The sequence below is a fragment of the Tachysurus fulvidraco genome, chromosome 5 (genome assembly GCF_022655615.1).
Source record: "Tachysurus fulvidraco isolate hzauxx_2018 chromosome 5, HZAU_PFXX_2.0, whole genome shotgun sequence".
Lineage (NCBI taxonomy): Eukaryota > Metazoa > Chordata > Actinopteri > Siluriformes > Bagridae > Tachysurus > Tachysurus fulvidraco.
Genome location: NC_062522.1, coordinates 17,934,853 through 17,953,509, shown reverse-complemented (window position 1 = coordinate 17,953,509; position 18,657 = coordinate 17,934,853). Strand labels below are relative to the sequence as shown.

The following is an 18,657-nucleotide window of genomic DNA, read 5'->3' as shown; positions in this document are numbered from 1 at the left end:
ACAGGCGACAATATCAAACCCACTGCAGTGCACGGTCCTGACTACACCTACATGGAGACATGACAGAGAGATACTGAAATATGATAACGAACCACAGCTATCATATTCTATGTAATCCCCTCTTTATTGAAAAGAAATACACTTTGAAATTAAATAACCAGTTACTTGACATAACACAGTTGCCACATGTGCTGGGTTTCTATGTTAAGAAGTATCTGATGGTTTTTCTTTCATTATTTAATAAATGTATAAACAGAACTGCATCATATATTTCTTAGCTGACCAGTTTCTGAAATCGTAAAAGCAAAACAAAAGCTTCAACCTAGACAAGGAAGTCTACTGCACCAAGGTCTCTCACTGTTGAGCATGATATAACTGAATGATCATCACAAAATAATCATAAACTTATTTCTTTTGATATTCTTGTGAAATCAGTAAGAGGAATACAGTCTAGTGGATCAGGGTAAAGGATTCTAGCCATCCCGCTTAGGAGATTCATTTGGTCTATACATATTGTATAGACCTATTCATTTGGTCTATACAATTTAATAATTAGCTATAGCTAATTATTAAATTGTCAGTGTAAGTCTCAGTCACATCAAGTGTCAGTCATTTTATCAGTTTCTTTGGGATCAGAAGGTAGACACAGACTAAGTATGGGTGACACTGTTTACATGTATATATCTACGGCATATGTCAGCATGAAAACAATAATGTGTCTGCCATAATAAGTGGATGATTTTATACTGTAATGGACCCCTACTAAGTCTAATGCTGCTCATAGCGGGTGAGCATTATAAAAACAAATGTCAGTATCTCCAATGATTGTTGCTGTTGTATTGAAGCAGAAGTCTGCAGTATTAGGATGCATTAGCTTTGTTTAAAGCCACACACATCTTGTCAATAAACACTTGATGAGAGATCTTACAATTAGCAACCCATATGGAAAAGTTTTGTTAAAAGCACATGTGATTCTTATCTGTTCCAACAGAATATAAGGGACCTACATGCTGCAAAATCCACATATACAAATTGTATAATATTAGTGTATTTTCAATCATATATGTCATATATGTCCTACATACCATATAAAGCCTTATAGATTTTCCTGATGTAAAAACTGGTTCCACCATCTCTCAGGGTAAGAGGCAAGTATACTACAAGACTCTCTTCTGTTCTGGCACCAAGGTGGTGGAATGAACTTCCCCTAGAGGTCCGGACAGCTTAGTCACTGGCTATTTTCAAGTGGTGGTTGAAGACCTACTTATTCAGGAAACACTCTTCTTTCCTTATCTTTTGCATTTAAAAAAAAAAAAAAAAAAAAAACACAACCTTTGACACTTTTTCATTGTAACTTTGAACAAATGTTTTAAACTCATGGTATCTTATGTACTGTAACCTAGTAAGCCAGCATTAATGTATTCAATGTTAGAGATTTAAGCACTTACTGTATGTATGTCGCTCTGGATAAGGGCGTCTGCCAAATGCTGTAAATGTAAATGTAAATGTAAACATGACTTTGTCAGACATATTCCAGCCAATTTTCAACCTCTCAACATTTTAGATCACAGCTCTAGAAACATATTTGGCACAGCTTTGTTCATTTATAATAATATGTTCTGATTTGTTCACAAACACCTGGCCCAGAATTCACAATTAATGTAAATACAGTACATGGTCTGACAATGTCATTGCTGTCAACTGCTCTTTTAAATCCTGTAAGGAAATGAACAGTCTTTATAAAGGCTGATTTAAGTAAGGAAGATATATTGTTGCTGTATATGAACCATACAGTTTTTTTTTATATGGGAACCCTGACCCTGACTTTTGATACTTGCTAGTTTTGTGATAGTTATATATATACTAGTACAAACATTCTAAATTTCTGTTTCTTTTTAGCTCAGAGAACATGCAACCTCAATACAGTGTAACCCAAGGTGAGACAGCTAAAATATTAGTATTTTTGTCTGATGGATAAATTTTTACATTTCACATTTGAGGTAGGAGTTAATGAAAGTGTCTCATCAATGTTGAGAAGACACATACATCCAAGGGAGTCAAGTCTGTATACAGAAGTAGTAGAATGGCCTCAACACCCTTTATATGCGTTTACTGTTGATTCTTCCCAAATATATCTAAATTCAGACACTGAGCTGCATAGTCCTGCTTGGGGCAAGATTTTGCTTTCCACTGGTGATTTCATTAATGGTTTCAGATCTGCTGTCCCACGTGGATGAAGAGAATTGGCACCATCAGCTACCTTTGTTTGTGTGTCTGACAATTTGGCAGTCCAGGGACCACTCCTGGACACAATAGGCATGCAGCCCTGGGAAGTTCGTGCTGCCACTAGTTAAGCATCACCATGTACTTGTGGTGATAATTTGATCTTCAATGTGCTGCCAGTTTGTATTAGATATAAGTAGTAAAAACCTAAGTTGTAGTTTGCTAATATTACATCTCCATATACATTGTAAATTACACAAAACATAACACGGCAGCCAGGTCTAACTGTGATTTAATTAGCTAGAACATTTTTGTACTTCTTTTTACAGTATGAGGATTGCTTTTTAGCTTGCCACAGTTTATCCGAAAAACAGAATAGGCATGCAAATTACAAAGTAAATCACATATGTAGATTCAAACTTAATTACTGATGTCATGTGGTGTAATTTTTGAAGGCACAGGATCAGCTGCAAATGTTATGAGCATTCCCTCTTATGATTTATTGTGTGTGTGTGTGTGTGTGTGTGTGTGTGTGTGTGTGTGTGTGTGTGTGTGTGTGTGTGTGTGTGTGTGTGTGTGTGTGTGTGTGAGAGAGAGAGAGAGAGAGAGAGAGAGAGAGAGAGAGAGAGAGAGAGAGAGAGAGAGAGAGAGAGAGAGAGAGAGAGAGAGAGAGAGAAGAGACAAAGAAAATAGAGTGCCACCTCTGTTCCTACCTCTAGACTCTAGTATGATGGGATTTTTTTTTGAGTGTTTTTGCTGTTGCTATATTTCTTGTATGTGTTTACTTTTTTTTGTGCATGTGTAAGTATAAATGAGTATATTGTTGTATGCTTGATTTGAGTAATGAGAGACATGTGGGGAGGTATATTGCAGTCTTAATGTGTCTCTATGCCTGCTTAAATTAAATATCACATACAAAGCCTTTGGGTAGGAGGAGGGGATTCTGAAAGCAAATCTCTCACAGGTCGTCCCTGACCCAGATTCTCAGCATTTTCATTGGATAATGAATTCTTTTGGTTATTGAGAAGATGCTCTAGAATGTTTAAAAAATAAAGCATCATAGATTATTCAAAGAAGCAGATAGAGCAGTTTGGCACAAATATACTGTAAAGGTGTCCTGTAAGCATGAATTTAAGCATGGACTTAAGCATGAGCCCTACACAATGCAGTGTTCTAGGGCTACAGACCTAGCAGTAATGACCACCAAAATATGTTGCATACAGAGCACAAGACACAAGTATAATATTCTTTTCTTTCACACACACGTGTTTTTGGACAGTGAGAGAAAACCAGAGAACCCTGAGAAATCCCATTTAAACACTGGGAGAACTGAATTAAAAATAATTACTTATTACTTACTATTAGTAAATAAAATAAATTAATAATTATGTGTTAGCCTTATTTTTGTAACATCCCAAGTTTCATATCCTTTAATCTACCCCTACAAATATTCAGACATATATACATTTCCTATTTTACCTAAGAAACATTTTCTAAGCTCCATAACATTTATATGATAGCTTCACATTAGGCTATATCACACCACCCACTATTGATGAATTTCCTACAGTATGCTCATGTAGTATGATCTTTCATGTAGATCTTAGCATTATTAAAGCATTACATTTGCTACAGACACAGACATTCAAAATTTTATATATATATATATATATATATATATATATATATATATATATATATATATATATATATATATATAATAATGAATAATATTTTTTTGTTTTTGTTCAACCAGGTTAGAGATGAGGTGGATCTGGAGCCTGTGTGAGAGTTCACCTCTGATGGAATGTCAGCTCCATGCAGACAGAAACCAAAGCTCAAAATCAAACACAGGACAGTGAAGACTACCCACTACATTGCTGTATTTCTTAATTGGCATATTAAAATGAAAAATACAGTGCATCATTGATTTTGCTGTCATCCTGCTTACAATCTCAATAATCCATATCTGTTTGGAGAAGAACAAAAGAGCAAATGAATATTTATTTGAGCTGGTGGTTGACAGGGAAAGTCTCCTTGCTATTTGTTTATTACACTGACAGTTGCAAAAGGGTGTTTCTGCTCCTCTCTTTTATAGTGATTCATGCCTGTTCCTAGATGTATAGATGCTCTAGCGTTTTCTCTCTCTCAATATTGTGACAGATACTTCTTTCATGCCAAACACTGGATAAACCCACACAATTTGCAAAGCAGAGGCTTAATCAGAGAGATTGTAGTCATTTTGATTCAGAGAGAATGCTGTCTGATAGATTTTGTTTGCTTAACTTTTTTATGTGCATAGGCAATACAATTCTAATGCCTTTTAAAACACACTATCTAGAGGTTATTATAAAGTTTAATTTGTATTCATGTTCTCTCTGCCAACATAGGAAACCAGCCCAAGTTTTAAGCATTCACTTTTACAGCCTCTTTTTAACAGAGATTTAAATACATAACACTGAAACCCAGAAGGAGCCAGTCTGATATACTGAAAGAGAGAGACTAATCTGTAGGACTAAGAACCGTAACTATAGCTCCAACATGACATTTACATTTCCTGTTAGAGCATCAGCCACACAAGATGTCAAGATACAGACATATCCCATATATCCTCAATATAGCAACCAATGTACTCTTCATACTCTTCAAACATTCTCTTTCAATCTCTGATTCTTCTTGAAGTAATTTGGATGTCTGTGAAACTCTTTTTGCCAAGTAAATATGAATATATACTATATTTTGTGTGTGTTGAGGGGCATTTATGTGGTGACCAAATGTTCACAGGAATATCTGACAGATTTGACCTTGCCCAGTCCCCACAAGACAACTAGTTTAAGCATAGCATTAATTAGCTGTATTAATGTCGCTGAAAGCATGTGTGTGTTCCCTTACAGTTGGTGCCAGTTGACAATGTGTAACCTCAAATTCTCATGTCAATTCATGCATGTCAATTTTTTGGATGCTGTACCTGGACGGCAATGATTTTTCACATTGCTTAAATCACTTGCCTGTGGGCATTCCTATCATTAGTGTATAGCTGGTTGCCATGATGCCTCACAATTCACTAGGGTCAGATAGGAAGCATATTGCCCCTTACAATTTCAGCCTCCAATTTTTTTGGCTTCAATATAGCAAATTATAGCAGTCAGAACAACAGCTGTGCTCTGTTTTGAGTAGCTGAATCAAAGACAATGCATCACTGACTGGATCAGAATATCTGAGTAGGAACTAATAAGTGTGGAAAAAGTAAAATAACATGGTCTTATTCAGATCTTTATACTGAATCTTATTTTAACCACACATGCCTGAGAACCCAAAGTCAGATGTAGTCTATCAGAGATAACTTTCACTGACATCCCACATCACTGCCAGTCCTCTATGTGCCATCCCACATCTACTGTCACTGCATTTCCCTTAAATATGTTTACTTAAAGAGGTCATCTTCAAGATATACTCTTGAGGCCTAAACAAACAGGAATCTTGAAAAGTTAATTAAATATCATATTGAACTCACTGGCAATGCATTTCTTTAGCAAAATCTTCTTCTTTTCCAAAATCTGTCTTTAAGCATCAACCATCAACCACTACTTTAAGCATCAACCATTCATATACCTATAGAATTATTCTAAACTTTATGGAAGCAGGAATGCTGCTGTTGAAACAACTGCCAACAGCATTTACACCACAAATCCATTTACACAAGAAATATTATTTCTGAACGCTGTATTTACTGTATGTGTATTCAACACTGGAAGGAACAGCTTATGGCAGTTCATCTAGAACCAGTAGTTTAAGTTGTTGTATGCAACAAAATCTTCCACCAACATCACTACTATCTGAAATATTTGCCCCTTTTATCAAAGCGAGATTTTCAATATACATTTGAGGGTCTTGCTTTAGGTCCCATCAATGGTTATCAGGTGGGCCATGATTTGAAATCCCCAAATCCAATATGTTGACCAAGAAACAAAAAAAAGGTTAACTGTTTGGCCAATTCATTACAGCATTGAACCATGCATGTTCATGAATTGAGTTTTGAAAAGGGTTTGAGACATAGACTTTGTAAATTATTGTTAATATTGTAATGCTTTGCTGCATAGGTACTTAGGTGTATAATAAAGCTTCATAATAAAAAAAACCCCAGAGCCCTTACCTAAACAAGAAAACATGACCACATCACTCCTATCATATTCACACTGCACTGGCTCCCAGGAATATTTTTCACTACTATTAACTTATAAACTTCTCATGTCAAATTACATAAATACAATTTTGCTCGTTTATGATCCACCATGCTTGCTCAGATCAAAAGGTGCAAGTTTTTTGTTGATACTTCAAAAAATGAAGGCTGCAGCAGGAGGCTTCTGCTAAGTAGTTTTCAATTTCAAAGACACACAGTGATGAAACAGCCTCTAATTAATATTCAGGATTAAGTATCAGTCTTTAAGTTTTAAGATATTGTCACCAACCCTGACTTCCAGCCCCCAATTTCTAACGCATTTACTCAGGTTTGGCGAAAATGTCATGACTGGATGCTATGCCACATGCTGCATACTGTCATATTCTCATGTCTATGTTACTTCTGGCTTTTCCTTTTAATTATGCTGTCATAGCTAGTCTTGCCAGAGTCTCTGCTTTCAGTCTCCATACAGTGTGCACCCCCACCCCTCACCCCTTGTACAAACTCCACCCCCACATCTCCCTTACTCTCTGTGACAAACTACAAAAGTTATTCCTGAGATGACAGTGATCATGGCTCCTTTTGCTCCACAGTCCTGCCTGATCCATCTAGGAGGATCGAGGAGCCTAGCCTTGTTCTTACCTGATGATCACTTACTGCTGAACATGGCTTTGCATAGATGCCCTACAGATTGCAATGTGTTTACTGTGTATTTTATACCACAAACACCCAACTTTCTTGGATACCCTTAAGAAAGGGATAGCTAAGAACACTTAATTTTCTATCACAGAAAACAGATTATTATTATTAACAGATTATTTCAGTTTATTAAATAAAAACCAAACTTGGGGCATGGTGGCTTAGTGGTTAGCACATTCGCCTTACACCTCCAGGGTTGGGGGTTCGATTCCCGCCACTTCCTTGTGTGTAGAGTTTGCATGTTCTCCCCGTGCCTCGGGGGTTTCCTCCGGGTAGTAAGGTTTCCTCCCTTGGCCCAAAGACATGCATGGTAGGTTGATTGGCATCTCTGGAAAATTGTCTGTAGTGTGTGATTGCGTTAGTGAATGAGAGTGTGTGTGCCCTGCAATGGGTTGGCATTCCGTCCAGGGTGTATCCTGCCTTGATGCCCGATGACGAGTGAGATAGTCACAGGCTCCCCGTGACCCGAGAAGTTCGGATAAGCAGTAGAAAATGCATGAAAACCAAACTTAAGTGATGCTCATATTGAAGTTCTTTACTTAGCACTGCATAACTTGATAGTACTGTATATAGTTATTGAAGTAGAATTATTTATCACTAAATTGGTTCCTTACTAAGAAATCTGGCAAGAACATCAACACTCACTACAGTAGCTAATAGTAATGTTTTACTGTTGTAAAAAGAGAGTAATAATCTGGCTTTTTAAGATGCCAGAACAGAAATTAACCTTTTCAAGAATAAATGTATAACCTCACTTTTAATTCCAATATAATATTCCTGTCAGGTCCCAACGCTAGAAACGCCATCCAACTACAATACCCAGAACACAACACAGTGTGCAAACATAGCCACTATGGACCACAACATCCACAACTACAGAGACTGTCACGAATAACTTCACTATCTTACTGATTACAGTACACACATCTGTGCACTAGTACAGCCACATAGTATTTAAATACTCCCTTCCCACCAGTTCATTGCAAAGTATGTAGTCTATATAAGTTGAGACCAAGCTTTTCTATTGTCGTTGTCTACCTTGTTTTCAGAATTGTTTTGCTTTTCATGGTTTTGCCTTAGCCTAGTGCATAGTCTCAATTCTTTCAACTGTTTTTAGTCAATTGGAATTGTGCCAAGAGCTCTTGAGCGACTTATAGATCTACTTCTACTAGTCTACTTTATGCTGTTTGTTCATTCCCTGACTTCTGCCTATTTTATTATGATTTGGATCATCTTGCTAGACTGATAAATAAAGCTGCTATTCACCTGTAAAATTCACATAAATCCAACCTTTTCTCTGCTCTCTAGAGATTGTATCATTTGATTCCCGCAGGTAGCAGTCTAAAATCTCTTTCAACATCAATCAACATAAATATTTTTATGTAAATTTCCATGCCATCCCAGCAACTACTCAGCATTCTTCTTAAGCTCCTAGCTTAATAGCAGCTGCGGTTGCTAATACTGTATCTGATTTACTGTTTGGGGTGACCTTGGCAAATGTTTGTGTGTCACCCAGCTGCTGATCAATGACCCCAGCCATATCGATTTCTCCCTGTGCTAACCAGTGATTAGCCACAATTGCAAATGAGAAAGTGTTCAGATTTATGGTATCCAGACAGGACAGGTGAGTTTTTCAGCTGTGTTGACTGCTGTTGTATCATAATATTTTAAATTTTGGTTTTAAATCTAAGTATTTTTCAAAAATGTGGTAAATACAATCTTTATTCTTAATTCTGTGCACAATTGTGCATTTCTCTACTGTGTGTCTTACTAGTTATAAGTGATAGCTCTACTTACATTAAAGCCTTATTAAATATGCATGACTTGCAATATTGCACAGAAGGCATCACCAGAAAGGCCTCTTAATATCCAATCACCATGAGCTCTCTACAGAGACAGATAAATCACTTGTGGGGGTGTCTAGTACTAGACAGTTAACCAGTTGATGTGTTGCTTTTTTAAAAGAGTTGTACTGGAAGCATGGTTAAAATTCTAGATCCAATCTATACATATAAGTGTAAGTTTAACTTACATTACACTGGTGAAGACTTTCTTAAACATAGACATTAATGAGCTTAGTGAATAATTAACTACATACACACCTCTAAGGGACAATACAAGATGTCATGTCATATCATATAAATAAATAGTGACTTGGTAGTGCAGTGAGTAGAATTGCTTCCTCACTATCAAAGCGTCCCTGGTTTGAGCCTGAGCGCAGGTTACTTCGGATATGCTCCGGATCCTCTATGACCCAGATTAAACTTGTTCTTGAAACTGAATAATTGTAAATACATAACAAATATATTAATTGAGGAGATATACCAATTAAGTAATTGTAAATCATTGTAAGTATTCAAAATCCAATTGAATTTTTATTATTATTTTTTTTATTAAGAGGAAGAGGCACAGATTTGTGTAGTAAAAAAGTAGTAAAATGCACAATGCATTACAACATTGAGAGAGTCATTCTTGTGACAGAAAGAAGAACATATTAGCCTACACTGACCTTCAGGTGAGTTTATCCTTTAAAATGGATCTATTTTATGTAATCCTGGCCATCTCTTACCACCCAATCATCTCTAGCTCAGAAGACATTAATATGTATAAATGTTTATATTAGGTGTAAAAGTCTGGCCTCTGAAAATGTCAAAATAACACACAACCGCAGATTAGACATCTGATATTGAACAATATGTATGCTTAGCCATTTCTCTTGGACCCTTAAAAGCCACAAGGCATTATTCTTTTATTAATCTTAAAGAATATTATATAGTAACTGCTATGTATTATTCAGTTTCCACAGTGGGACTAATAGGAAAAATGTAGTGAGAACTACAGTATAAGGTTGATCCCCCTAACCTACAGATGATCTATTGATAATTAATATAAATACTTTTCATTGTCACAGATAATAATGACATATATTGTCATAAAAATTAAGGTAATAATCACAATCATAATATAATAATACAAACTAAAAATACCACCATCAGAAACCTTAGAAATCCTTCTGTTGAGCAAAATGTGAGAGAGATGTAAATCCCTTTGGAAATCAAATGTTAATATGCACTTGCATTCAAGAAAATAATATACATGGCCATTTAAAATTTTCCCACATTTAAGTTTGAAACATTTGGTTAAGTGTGGTAATATATATGCTGTGCTATTTTGTATTTATTTTCTTATTTTGTATTTAGGCTTTCCTTGTTATGATATCTGAATCTTTAAAGCTGTTCGACAAAGCCATTACTCAGAGCACAAAAAACATAGAAAGGCGAAAGGCAAAGAAACACAAAGCACAGTGTAGTTGCATGACAGACTGGAGCCTACACATCATTGCTAGATATTTTTTATATTAAGCATTTCAAACCCACCTAAAAGCAAATACCAAAAACTTGTTATGTTTATGTTTTTGTTTGTAAATAACAGTTTGTTGTATTATAAGGTTCAGTGTGGGTTAATACTGAATATAAGATTGAACTCTATACTCTAAACTCTAATATAACGTCATAATTGCTTAAACGCAGTTTCTGAGCTTAGTGTATAACATGTTTGCCTCGCTTGTGTGTGAGTTCATGAGTTTCTCCCTTGCTTTAGTTACTAGTTGGGTTAGATGTTATTCCCTTTTCCTACCCTAGTCCAAGGACACGTTGTAATTGTCCGTAGTGTGTGATTGGGTGTGTGTGAGGGGGTTGAAAATCCATCCAGTGTGTCCCCCTGGCTTGGGCTTGAATCCCCTGACAAGCAGTACAGAAAATGGATTGACGGGACAACGTGCTTTGTACAAGGCATAATCAACTAAAGTATTACACAGAATCAACAAATGTCATGCATCTTATTGTGATCTAATGGGGGAAGCATACGTAAAGTATTAAAGTTGCTTCATCCTGCTTTATTTGAGCTCGACTGTAGATCTATTCAAGCACAAGTGTAGACTTTATTAATTGCGCACTATTATGTTTTTTCGCATAGATAAAATATTCTGACTAACAGATTTGACAAACGCTTAGGATTTATGGTGACATATTCTTTGATGTCCCGTTTCATCAAATCGTATAACAATGTCCAGTCATATTAGTAAGCTCTGTGTGTGCTGAGCTCTAAATCACGACTCCGGTCTCCATATTGAACAAACAGACCGCGTTCTTCCCCTCGCGCGCTTTTCGCCTTTGGGAGCCGCGTCACCATGGAGAGCGCCATCCGGCTGTAAAGCATCCCCGTGTGCGCACTGCTTCGCGCCACCCGATGGCTTTTCTCTGAGGGAAATGCACAGATCAGCCATGTGGTCTGAAAAGCTTAATGGTTTTTCGTTCTTGTTTGAATGAAAACACCGTGCGTACTGTACCATTTTATCCGGAAGGCTTTCTCGTGCGCTCGGGGTTGTAGGCTACCACTTGGCTGTTAAGAGAATCATTTGCCTGCTCTTTTAACACGTGCTCGTCTTTTTTTACGAAACGCTGTTACTAGTGTCATTGAAAAAAATTCTAATCGGTGACTGGACGCGTTCCATTAAACATTGCGAAATTGATTTCTTTCCTGAGAAATATCTACCGACGAATACCTCTGTTTTTTTAAGCAATTTTATTCACTTTGTATGAATATGTGTATTTTCGTATGAAAAAAAAGTGAGACTGAATTGATGTTTATGCCAACTTAGGTTCTGATTTGGTGAGGGTGCGTGAAGCGCACGCGCGCTGTGGGCGGGAATAGACGCGCGTTTATAAAGAGCGCAGCGCGCGCCGTGGGGCGGCGACACCGCGCGGAAACGGCTGTCAAGAACGGAGAGGACTCAGTGAAGACGCTAGGGAAGACTTTTTAATTCATTCCAAGCTGGGTGGGAGAGGCGCGCCTCTCTCGGGCCCCTTGTCGCCTCTCCCCCCCCTGGAATGGATGAACACTTCAACCTTATAGACTCTCCGTTAACGCGTCACAGGGGAAACAACGCCGAGAATCACGGCTACGCGGAGACAGAGAAAGGCAGCATGACGGTGATGGCGGCGGAGTTGCTGGAGGAATCGGCCGCGCTGCCCGGCCACCTGTCGCTGGATCGATATGAGGCGGAGCACGAGTGCTGCGAGAGAGTGGTCATCAACATCTCGGGCCTGCGCTTCGAGACGCAGCTTAAAACTTTCAACCAATTTCCGGACACCTTGCTCGGCGATCCGAAAAAGAGGATGCGCTACTTTGATCCGCTCAGGAACGAGTACTTTTTCGACAGGAATCGTCCAAGCTTCGACGCCATCCTCTACTACTATCAGTCAGGCGGGCGCATCCGGAGACCAGTAAACGTGCCCATAGATATTTTCTCAGAAGAGATCCGCTTTTATCAGCTTGGAGAGGAAGCGATGGAGAAATTTCGTGAGGACGAGGGTTTTATCAAAGAGGAAGAGCGCCCCTTGCCCAGTCATGAGTTCCAAAGGCAAGTCTGGCTTTTATTTGAGTACCCGGAGAGCTCCGGCCCGGCCAGGGGCATCGCCATCGTGTCAGTTCTGGTCATTCTCATCTCCATCGTGATTTTCTGTCTGGAAACTTTGCCTGAGTTTAGGGACGATAAGGATCCGGTCACAGTAGCACCTGTAATAAACGGCACTGCCCCGTACGGGTCAAGCTCTTTTACTGACCCCTTTTTTGTTATCGAGACGCTTTGCATAATCTGGTTCTCCTTTGAGCTGCTTGTCCGATTTTTCGCTTGTCCCAGCAAAGCCACCTTTTCCAAAAACATCATGAACATAATCGACATCGTGGCTATAATCCCGTATTTCATCACCCTGGGAACAGAGTTGGCCGAAAGACAGGGTAATGGGCAGCAGGCCATGTCCCTTGCCATTCTGCGCGTGATTCGTCTAGTACGAGTGTTTCGCATCTTTAAGCTGTCGCGCCACTCCAAGGGCCTCCAGATCCTCGGGCAGACACTTAAAGCCAGCATGCGGGAACTTGGTTTGCTGATTTTCTTCCTTTTTATCGGAGTCATTTTATTCTCCAGCGCTGTATACTTCGCTGAGGCAGACGACCCTGCATCCAGCTTTAGCAGCATCCCGGACGCGTTCTGGTGGGCCGTGGTTACCATGACTACGGTCGGCTACGGAGATATGCACCCGGTGACTATCGGCGGGAAGATCGTCGGCTCGCTGTGTGCCATTGCTGGGGTTTTGACGATCGCGCTTCCAGTGCCCGTCATCGTCTCCAATTTCAACTACTTTTACCACCGGGAGACGGACGGCGAGGAGCACGCGCAGTATCTGCACACGGGGAGTTGCGAGCATCTCGACTCCGCTGAGGAGATGAAACGGACGCGGAGCAGCTCGTCACTCAGCAAATCGGAGTACATGGTGATAGAGGAGGGCATAAACAGCGGCTTTAAACAGGCTAACTACACAAACCAAAATAATCAGAACTGCGTAAACATCAAAAAGATTTTCACAGACGTGTAAAGCAACAGCATCTCCAGTCCACGATGCTCCTCAGACCAACTACACTTTGCTCTAGGATTTTCATCATGCAGACCTTGTACACGGACTAAAACCTGTCGGACTGCAGATAATTATGCATTCTCTATAATGGTTAAAATTGGACGAAGGGCGGGTCAGGGACCTTAAATATCCAAAAACAATAACGAATCGTTTGTGATTGTCAGTCTGCATTTGTTCTCAGTGTTATATATAATCGTCATCATACGTACTGGCAATATATTACAATCTAACAAATGCCTGTTAATGTGTTGAAGCGATATATTTTCAGAGGTCACGTGTTAGTGTCACATGCATTTTGTTAGTATCTAAAAGTGCAGATATCATTATAACAAAGTGATGTGGATAAAACCATTACGTTGTCAAATATATATAGCCTATTGTACGTATTTATTAATCAAACCGCCTTTACCTATACCAAATAACTATGTGTTAAACAGAATGAAAGAATTGATTGTTATGGCTTAAAATGTTTAATTTGTGTAAAAAAAAAAAACAGTTATCACCAAATCAATGTTAATTGCTGTAATCGGCCACATAAAAGATCAATTTCCCCCAAATTATATTCATCAATTCCCTGTAGAATTCCAGATTAGAAAGACACAGTAGTATGGCATAAAAAGGAAACACTGCCGTTTCTTGCATGAGAAAACAGAACTGAGCTGAGCACGCGCGGATTCGCCTCCCCGTCGAGACCCCTGGCTCCGCCCTATGATGCAGTCTCCATAGCGACCACAGTTTCCTGGGTAACCCCAGTTAACGTTACCGTTGCTCTCATCGCCGTTGCTCCAGCAACGCTCCAGATGGTTCACAAAGCTCTGCTGGCAAACACAGCTAGAGACAAACACATAGAGCTAGCACACAAAGCTAATGTTAACTCGCAAAGAAGGTCAAATTATTAATTTATATAATTGTATCATTGTCATTTATCCTTCCAAAGTAGTTATGCAGCTATAAACCTCAAAATGATTCAGAAATTATTCTGCTCATGTGATTATGTTGTATCTGTCAAATGATCCACTGTAAGAGACTTGAGACAGCTGCAATAATAATTATGATATTCAAACTTTATATAAGCAGATATGGGTCCAAATCAGGCAATATTGGAGACCTACATGAAGCCTGGCAAGCCTCATGGTTTCACAATCTCTTGCAAAGGCTCAGTGCTGTAGATGTCAGTTTGAGGAAGATGGGCACTGCGTGACTGAGCAAGCTCATTACAGGGACTTGCATGCTTCCTCTCTTATTGATCTGAGTCAAAGAGCTTTCACTGATAATCTCAGTAATGTCCAGAAAAACACAAACCATATATCAGAGCCTTGTGAATTATCATGGAAAAGATGTGTTGATATGTGTATGTGGTTGGGGGAAGGGGTGTTTGTTTTTTTCTAGGAATCTAGAAAAAAAAATTTTATGTTTATAAATATGTATAAATATATATGTTTTTATGTTTGTTTTTTTGTTTGTTTGTTTTTTAATATAAAAAACATCCATTTATACTATGCAAAAACACAAAAGCTGATATTTAGTAGCTGATGTTTGCTACACAAATATCTCTGTTTATTTCTTGAGAATCTTGATTCGTTAAAAATCACTTGATTTAATGGGACAAAACGATCTTTATTTATTTATTTATTTATTTATTTATTTATTTGTTTGTTTGTTTGTTTGCTTGTTTGTTTGTTTGTTGTATTTTATTTTATTTATATTGCACGAGAACAAAAGCAAGTTTTGTTCAGTGCTGCCATCAAGTGATATGTTTTGGCTTGTGCAAGAAATCACCAGACAAACAGTCCTAATACTAATAATACTATACATTTGTTATTACTATACTATTGCTATTTGTATAGTATAATATAACCTTCCACAAAAATGAGTATAATATAATCATATTAGTCATGGCATACAAACTGTTCTATTGCAGATTATTTTCTGGTGATTTCACATATGCTCTTGACTATGCATACATTTTTTTATTTTTGTTTGATTCTTGTCTCATCGAGCAGATTTCTGGGTAAGCAAGAATGAATTTGCATGCATAATCACAGTGCACAGCTGCTGCAACATGATGTTTCATGGAAGAGAGCTGAGATATCAGAGGTGTGAAATGAGCTGTCTGATATCTCTGGAAATTCAAGCTGTCAGCTGATAATGTGCGAAATAAGCTGTCGCTACAATTCAGGCTGAGATTCACAAGTTACTTTAAGTCATAATTGAGGAGGCTAGGGTTGCCTTAGTCAATAAGGACATCATACATTCACATTCTACTCTTCTGTCTGTTTCTCAGCAGGTGAAGCTCAGGACCCTGTACTGGGAAAGATTTCTGCTGATGGGCATTCATATGACACACAGTGGCTCAATTCCACACTGGGAAAAGAAGTTATAAAGGTAAATCGATTTATATTGTGTTGTTAAAGGCTAGCATTTAAACAGGACCCAATCTCAGCTAGTATGCAGCCCTCATATTTTCCTGACACTAAAACTAGTACACCAGGAAGTGGTTACAATAAAAGACTTTAATGTTGAAATTTTTGTTGGTATTTAACTTTCATACATACATTTTTAATAACTGTTATGGTCAGGGTCAAGTTGGATTCAGGGACTATCCCAGGAACTCTTGGTTCATGCATGAATAGGAGGGGAGTCTAATCCATCATAGAGCATCATAGACACAAATATTTATGAGTGAATGATCTATACATACATAAGAAATTGTATTATTATTTTATCATTAATTTATATATTTGCATATAGAAAATAGTCAAAATACATCTACATCAAATGAACACGTAGCCATAGGTTACAAAGAAATTAGCAAAATATTTCACCTAAAACAAAACAATGCTATTGTTGTTAGTTTCTGTTCATTTCAGAGTTGTCTACTGTCAGTATTTTGTCAACATCGCAACAATTACAGCAGTTATGAAGCAACAACAGCTCACAATTATTACAGCTGTGTAATTAGTAAAATGTATTATTGGCTACTTGAATTATGACACTATAAAAATTTAATAATTTTTAAAATGAATAATGTATGCTATGGGGGGCACAGTGGCTTGGTGGTTAGCACATTCGCCTCACACCTCCAAGGTTGGGGGTTCGATTCCCACCTCTGCCTTGTGTGTGGAGTTTGCATGTTCTCCCCGTGCCTCTGGGGTTTCCTCCGGGTACTCCGGTTTCCTCCCCCGGTCCAAAGACATGCATGGTAGGTTTATTGGCATCTCTGGAAAATTGTCCGTAATGTGTGAGTGTGTGAGTGTGTGAGTGAATGAGAGTGTGTGCCCTGCGATGGTTTGGCACTCCGTCCAGGGTGTATCCTGCCTTGATGCCCGATGATGCCTGAGGCTCCCCGTGACCCGAGAAGTTCAGATAAGCGGTAGAAAATAAATGAATGAATGAATTTATGCTATGCCAAACAGTGTCACACGAGCAGATAGTCTGAAGGGGATCATCACTGCTTGTCAAGACATAACTACATGAAATTAAAGGCATTGAGTAAAAATGAGGACACTATAGTATTTGTGTTTGCTCTGGAACTGAAGCACATTTTGTAGCTTTAGTTCTAAAAAAATTGCAAAGCTTTAACACATTTCTGGGTTGTCATTATCTTGGTTGATACAAGTACAAGTGAGCATGTGATTCTGTTTAGTATTGTTTGTCTGTTTACCTGCACGTAAGCCACACTTGTTTGTGTATGCACTTTTGGTTTTGTTTGTACGACCACTAGGGGTCTGAGTGTATTGATAGACTCCTGTAATTGTTACCCAATCACTCTTGGTGTTATCACACTTCATCTCTCTTCCACTGAAGGTTCTCAAATCATTAATTAAACAGACAATTTAAATTCTTCTTGCTCTGGCTGCTGTTCTGGAACTTATATGGCTGAGTGGAGCTGATGTTGTTTTCACAGAGAAGCGACTTTCAGACTTTCCGTGACTTTCCGCGACTTTGAAAATATTTATTCAGAGATTATTCAGAATACTGCATTTTAATGGTGAGAATATGTGATTGCATGTGAATATGTAGTGTTGCATTAAAATGATAAAATGTCTTTCTGAACTGAATAAAGGCCATTCCACTCTTCTAAGCAATAGACATTGATGAGTATATTGATAGTTATTATGAGCATGAACTTGATTGTTGAGTTTAAAAAGAATAAGGTACAAAAAAGGAAATGTGGGCTGTCTTTTTCAAGTAATTTACAAAGATACAATGGAAATAGTAGTGAATGTACTAAATGTACTAAACACATTTAAAAACAAACATGGTCGCGAAGCAGTTTTACAGAAATTAGATCCCTAAAGACCAAATAAATCCCTAAAGAGCAAGCCAAAGACTGCTTAAGGGAAAATATTGGGAACCTCTGCTATTGTATAAAACTCTAAAGTAGTATAAGAAGGATAGTACAGCATATTTCTTTACATATTCAGATATCCAGGATATTTGCAATATTATCAGTGCACCCACGAACCATTTCATTCATTATGTGGTCAAAAGTTTGACCACACCTGACTATCATACTTATTTGTTTTATTTTAATATTACAGATTTAGGATCCAATGCTTTCCAGTGCTTCTTGAACGGTCTTTTTATTACATTTTTGGAGAGCTGTGGAGAGCATTAGTAAGGTCACAGTTTCAGTTTATTCTCTCAGAGCTCTGAGCAGTCCATTTCAGTTCTGTCCTTTCACCCCGAATGTATCAAATCATGTCTTTATAGATATCGCTTTGTGCTAAGGGGAATTGTCATGCTGGAAAAGGTTTAGGCCTCTTAATTCCAGTGAAGAAAAATTGTGGTGCTACAGCATGCAAAGACTTTATATATAATTGTGTGCTACCATCTTTGTGGCAACAGTTTGGGGAAGCACGACATATTTGTGTGATGGTTTTTTTTTTAATTTGTCCAGGACTTTGCCGGTAAAAAAAATCCTGTAATGCCTCTTTTAAAATTAAACATGTTTCTCCATTTGAGTCTGCCTATTGGTCAAGACTGATTCGTAAACTGTATTTCTTGGCCATTTAAAGAGAAAGTGATTCCTCAACTGTAATGTTTCAATTATGTGAAGCATGCATGTGTGTTTGTGTG

At 38.0% G+C, this 18,657-nt stretch overlaps 1 protein-coding gene across 1 annotated transcript; it reads left to right on the top strand.

Moving 5' to 3' along the window:
* Nucleotides 1-11,371: 11,371 nt before the first annotated feature.
* Nucleotides 11,372-14,135, top strand: kcna3a (potassium voltage-gated channel, shaker-related subfamily, member 3a). Its single transcript, XM_027146308.2, has one exon. The coding sequence runs from the start codon at nucleotides 11,992-11,994 to the stop codon at nucleotides 13,534-13,536; it is 1,545 nt and encodes a 514-aa protein (XP_027002109.1). The 5' UTR covers nucleotides 11,372-11,991; the 3' UTR covers nucleotides 13,537-14,135.
* Nucleotides 14,136-18,657: the final 4,522 nt, after the last annotated feature.